Raw genomic sequence first — 6,663 nt, forward strand, 5'->3', positions numbered from 1 at the left:
CAATAACGTGTCATGATTTTAAATTTAGATTAAAATTTTGCAGATTTTTGATAATCACAGAAAATCTGAGTTTCTACATTGGGTGTTCCATATGCATTTTCAATCAGTTGGCTTAAAGCATGGGTGTCAAAATACGGACGACTTTGATCTTGAATGGGCCACAGATTTTAGGTGGGAAAAGTGCAATTTTAACATCATTGTGCCCTAATTTTCAATATCAGTCCCTGCAGGATCTTCACTTCAAAACTTCTTGATTTTGTAAACAATTTTTGTGTAATTTAGAGGAATTTGGTGTAATTGTTTAGGAGAAATTGCAAAAAATATGAAAATCTTTAGAGTTGTTTCAACAATTTACAGTTAAAAATGACTGCATTCATGTGATATAAGTACAGGAAAAACTGTAAGCTCCTAAATATATTGTGGAGTTTCATTAAATTTGTGAATTTGAGAAATCTGCAACTGGATTATTTGGTAATTTACACAATAATGAATGTTTTCTCATTTCTCCTGTCTCCTGCAGGCCAAATTGGATGCTCTGAAACAGACATGGGCAATTGGTGGCCCGGGGGTCACATGTGACCCTCGGACTATTTTTTTGTAGCCCCCAAAGTAAACACACAATAGTAATAAGGTAGAACAAAAATACACAAAGAGAGAAAAATACAAGAAAATGGCAGCATAATTTTACAAAATGATTTCAAATGCATATAAAATACACAAAATGACACAACAACAAAAAAATACAGAAAATTTAGAAAATGGCAACAAAAGGAGACACATTTTTTCCCAAAACACAGAATGGTTACAGAAAAAATACACTTGGGAAGAGCAAAAACGCACAGAATGATTCCAAAAACACAAGAACATTTTTTCTGAAAAAAACCAACAAAAACACACGCAAAGCCTTTGTTCTTTCCTGTGTTAATGCCCAGGTTAGTAAATAATCCCAATGCTGTCGTGAACGTTGACAATGTGGCCCCCTGGATTGGAAAAACACAGATTTGTGGCCCCATTTCTGCTCTAAGGGCCAGATTTGGCCCCCAGGCCTTGAGTTTGACACAAGTGGCTTAAATGTTTATTAAATGCCATCAGTGTTATTTGATCAGAGTAAATCGATAGTACAGTACACACAGTGTATCTCAAACATCCTTGTTGTCCATTGAGAACAAAAACGACATCGTTGAGCTCCTGATGGAGGGTAAAAAATGAGAACCTGCAACCCCAGTCATTACCTATTCACCCTCCACTTTCAGAACACGTCAAACAAACCGTTTCTTTGCACATTACAGAATATTACTTTACACATCATCCTCTGACCTCTGCCTCGTGCAAGTTGACATTTTTTTTTCTGTCGTTGTGATTGGTTAATCACTTTATCACTGGGATCTTGGTTCCTCCCACACTCAGAAAAGTGCACCACTAAGAAAACAACAACCTGTGTAACTGCAGACTGAGACGTTGAGGTAAGAAGTTTGTGTTTAACATTATTGTAACATTAAATACTGTGTTTATTTATTTATTTCAAGGATAATGCATATTAATAAGCAATACTAGTTCATCATACACACATTAACATATATGGGTCTTTTCACTGCATGATATTCCATGAAATGTTCATCATCGGGCAAGGTTTGCATGAATATTATGATGGAAATAAAAATAGAAATACATATGAATCTTATACAGGACTAAAATAGAACTGAAATAAGGCAGAAAATTAATATGAATAGATTTAGAGTAATTTTAAAGATTTTTTTTCTAAACAGTAGTCATGAATAACAGAATAAGTTACAGACACTATTTAGTAAGTACGTTGTTTTTCTTCTTTTTAATCAAAATGAACACATCATATTTGGTATCTTTTTATGCATTTAAACCTTTTTTAATGAAAAGAAATGTCATTGACCCTGAAACTTACCTGCTTATTGCACAAATGGTTTTATCAGCTGTTTTAAACACTGTTAACTCTCCTTCCAAAATAAAGTTCTGTATGACAACATGTTGTATCCATTGTTGAGTCTACTAACGTTCCCACTCACTGTCTACGTTAAACTCTCCAACTACGCTGACCTATAACTCATTCTTATGGAACTTACAGGCACTCGGTCCTGCCTGGTGGGAGCATGTTTTCAAAGATAATGGTTATATAATAATAATAATGGTTCGATTTGAAATCAAATCCATCCCTTGTTGTTTGCTCTTCTGTGTGTATTTGATAAAAACAGATGTCGTTGAGTGTGGCGGACAGAGCCGTGGGGGCCATCATTGGGGCGGCAGTGGCAGACGCAGCAGGTAAGATGGACGACGTGTGTTAGAATAATCATTTAGTTATAGATAGTACAGATATAGTTACACGTTTAACACGTCTCTGACATTGCAAAGTACCGCATGCTAAAATAAACACCAACTTTTAGCAAAATTTAGCAACAAACCATGTTTAAAAAAACCTTACGTGAATATTTAATGTTACATTTGACCAGATTCACAGCAATATTAGTGAAATTTGTGATATTTACTTTTCTCATAAAAATATGTCAATGTTCAATCAAAATGTTTAATCTAAATCTAAATATTACATTTAAATATAAACTTTAAATCTAAATCTAAATGCTAAATGTGAAATCTAAATGACAAATATCACATTTAAATGTTACATTTCAATTTAAATGTTAAATGTAAATTGTAAATTTTAGATCTAAATGGTAAAAATCGAAATCTAAATGTTATATCTAAATGTTAAATGCAAATCTTAAAAGCTAAATGTTAAATCTAAATCTGAATTTTAAATCTAAATGTTAAATGTAAATGTTAGACATTAAATCGAAATCTAAATGTTGAATCTAAATGTTAGATGTTAAATCGAAATCTAAATGTTGAATCTAAATTTTATATGTTAAATCTAAATCCAAATCTAAATGTTAAATGTTGAATTTAAATGTTAAATCTAAATGTTAAATCTAAATTTTAAATCTAAATGTTAAACTTAAATCTAAATCTAAATGTCACGGGTCAAACTAAATATTTAGCTAACTCACCAGAAGCACCTAAATGATAGCTAACATTTGCATTATATTTTTACAAGAAAAAAAAGAAGGTAAAATGTGCTATACATCTGGTCAAAAGTAACATTAAAAAATTCCCATACATTTTTTAAATGTGGTTTGATGCTAAATGTTGCAAAAAAGTTGCTGTTTATTTTTGCATGCGCCCATACTGTCCCACGTGCTGTGAATTCATGTTGATCGTTCTGTAGATCTCTACATTAACATTAACAACGTCTGGAAACATATATGATCATTTCCAGTGTTCCTTTGTCGTACTAAGAGCCCCTATCAGTACTCAGGAGCCGCATCTGCACATGCTGATAACACAAAGGGGGCGGGGCCTCGTCACTTCCAACGCATTATGTTATGAAACATGTTTATCTAACGTGGGCTACTTACACAACTGTCATACATGATGTGTATCTGAGTGTTTTTAAAGGACACATTTTTGTTCTGGTGTGTTCCCATTAAACCAGCTCAGCCAATGCACTGGATCTACAACCAGGAGCGTCTCAAAGAGGTTCTCTCTGACCTAGAACCATGTCCTGAGTTTAGACCCCAGTCAGCAAATCCTTTCTATCGCAGGACAACAGGAGAGCAGACCTGCTATGGAGACCAAGCATACGTTTTACTGGAGTCACTGAGCCAACATGGAGGTAGAAACATCAAGATAAATTACTACATCACTTCCATTTTTTACACTTCAAGTTTACACCAGGTTATATGTTTTAATGAGGGAGAAAAACACATGGAAGTCCTTCAAACCAGTGGTTCTCAACCTTATTAGCCAGCGGGCCCCAAAATAAAGGTTCCAGATACCGGGGACCCCACTGTTGCTGAAGGTGGTTGAACACAGACATGAACATTGAAGAACAGTCATGTGGAGACAGGGTCATCTATAAGGGGGAATAAAGGGGAGAGATTTTTGGGGTTCATCCATAAAGTCAGCAAAATGATAGTTCATTGTTCTATGAATCTGTGATAACTACATTTATTTATTCATCTGAATAATATCCACTGTTATCCAGGAAGTTTATTATTATTATTGTCATCTTAAAGATGGAAATACTTGTTTTAATCACAAATAAAGATGGCTTTAAAGTGACCAAAAATGGTGTAAAAGGTGGTGAAATGGGATTTTAAAAACCACAGAAATTGGTTGAAAGTTACAAATTCGAGTGGGCAAAAATGTACATAAAAAGTGGTGAAAAGGGATCAAAGTGTCAATATTGACTTAAAAGTGGCAGAAAAAAGTAGGAACAATTAGTTTAAACTGGCAAATAATGGGCATGACAAATGGTGAATGTGGTTAAATTGGCCAAAATAAGCATGAAATATGGTGAAAAGAGGTTAAAAATGACAATAATGGGTCAACATATGTGACATTAGGTGGAAAAATGGTGGAAAGGGTTTATAAGTGCTGAACATGTCTTGAAAGTGGATAAAAATGCACAGAAACGACATTGAAATGTGATGCACCATATTCATTTAATTACCATTTAAAAATGGGACTACTTTACAGTTTTAGAGCCTGTGTTCCTCCATCTTGAAATCACGTGATTGATGATGTCACACGGCCCCACTGCCTGTAAACATCCCATTGTTTTCTATTGGAATGAAGTATTCAGCCTGATTTTAAGATCATTTAGAGGCTTTTTAGATCATTTAGCAGCTTTTTCAGTCAAAATGACAACTTGTGCTGCGTGTTGTTGCTCTAAACATTCAGGAAAAGTTAAAGATGTCGATGTAAACCTCTTTTGTTTACAGAAAGAGAAAAAAAAACAGTAAAATCTGTGACTGCAGGGGGTGACAGTTCCTATTCTGTGGTTTGATAGGAGACAATGAAGCAGAGAAGAAAAGCTCTCCTAAGGGTCCTTTACATTCCCTTAAACAGTGCGCTGACATGCTCTGGTGGCTGAAGTTAGTGATGAATCACGGACTGTTGAAGACACACAAAGCCTGATGATAGAAGTCCTATTGGGTGGGAATCCTTTAACAGTCCATGATTTACTCGCTGACTTCAGCCACCAGAGCGCATCAACGTACTGTTTAAGGGGGGAGTTAAGGCCCCTTAAGAGATCTCTTCTTCTCTGCTTCACTGTCTGCTACCAAACCTCAGAGTTGGAAATGTCGCCCACTGCGGTCACAAAGCTTTTTGGGTCACAACTGTTTTATCTTCTTTCTGTAAACAACACAAGTTGTTATTTTGACTGAAAAAGCTGCTAAATGATCTAAAAAGCAGCATTTTAGCTAGCTAGCTTTTTGCTAACCTTGCTGGTTGATAACAAGGAAAGCTGGTAAAGCTATCTTAATTTTCAAAACTGTATTTATTTGCTCTTCAAAAACTTCAAGCAGACACTTGAAAATGCATTAAAATGTACTATTTTAATGCAGGTTTGGTGTATATACGGTATTGTAGCAGAAAATCATAACTTGGAGCGTTTCCATGTTTTGTTAGATGTTAACGTGGAAGACTTGACCAGGCGCTTCTACAAGTTCTTTGGACCAGGAACCGTGTATGATCTGCCTCTCAATGATCCGTACAGGAAGAAAGGAAGCGGTAAAGTTCTTCTTCTACAACAATGTTTCTAATCTGCCTGACCAGCCTCACAGGGTGAAAAAGCTCTTCTTAATACATGATAACGACAATATATGGAGTTCTATTTTATTATCCTCAGAAACTCTGACCTTTATCCTAATATTCCAGACCAGAGACGGACAAATTTCACACAGCAGCACAAACATGTGATTGTGTCTGACCTGAGGGTCACATGATCAACATTAATGTCAGCATGAGAATAATAACCAATCAGAACATTCTTGTGTTTTTATACACTTTTCTGCTGTTTTTGTGTTTTACTTTTTAGAGTAATGTTGTGTATTTCTGTTGTTTTTGTGTGTTTTTAGTCATCCTGTGCCACTTTTAGTTAATTTTGTGTATTCTTGTTGTCATTTGATATATTTTTGTATTAATTCTATGTATGTCGGTCGTCTTTTTGTGTGTTTTATGGCAAGTCTTTCATGTTTTTATTTTTAATGTCTTTTAGTACATCTTTGTTTTAATTTTTTAAATGTCTTTGTTATTCTTGTGCATCTTTGTCATCTTGTCTGATTTTAGTTCATTATTTGTATTTCTGTGGTGTTTCTTTTTGGGTGTTTCAGAAAGTTTTTATTTAGTGATTTTTTGTTGTAATTTTGTAAATGTCTGTTTTTAGTTCATTTGATGTATTTCTGTTGTCTTTTTTTGTCTTTTACTGAAAGTTTTTCATACTTCTTACGTCATTTAGTGTTTTTTTGCTGTAATTTTGTAAATATTTTTGTTATTCTTGTGCATCTTTGTAATCATGTTTGTTTGAGTTAATATTGTGTTTTTTGTTGTCTTTTGACATTTTTTACTGCATTTTTTTCATGTTTTTATAGTCATTTAGTATATTTTTGTTGTAATTTTGTAAATGTCTCAGTTATTCTTGTGTATCTTTTTACTCTTGTCTGTTTTTAGTTAATTTTTATATCTTTTACAGCAAGTCTTTCATGTTTGTTTTTTGAGTTATTAGTGCATTTTTTTGTAATTTCGTAAATTTCTTTGTTGTCCTTGTGTATCTTTGTCATCTTATCTGTT

The 6,663-nt window shown here is 34.0% G+C and overlaps 1 protein-coding gene across 1 annotated transcript in view; it reads left to right on the forward strand.

Annotated features, from left to right (window-relative positions):
* The first annotated feature begins 1,409 nt into the window (after positions 1–1,409).
* Positions 1,410–6,663, forward strand: part of LOC114454311 (crystallin J1A-like) — a 6,760-nt gene continuing 1,506 nt past the window's right edge. The window contains exons 1-4 of the mRNA XM_028434673.1: positions 1,410–1,463; positions 2,226–2,292; positions 3,521–3,700; positions 5,503–5,604. Coding sequence (XP_028290474.1) covers positions 2,226–2,292; positions 3,521–3,700; positions 5,503–5,604 — 349 coding nt within the window. The 5' untranslated portion in view covers positions 1,410–1,463. The remainder of the gene's footprint in view (positions 1,464–2,225; positions 2,293–3,520; positions 3,701–5,502; positions 5,605–6,663) is intronic.

The sequence above is a fragment of the Gouania willdenowi genome, chromosome 20 (genome assembly GCF_900634775.1).
Source record: "Gouania willdenowi chromosome 20, fGouWil2.1, whole genome shotgun sequence".
Taxonomy (NCBI): Eukaryota; Metazoa; Chordata; class Actinopteri; order Blenniiformes; family Gobiesocidae; genus Gouania; species Gouania willdenowi.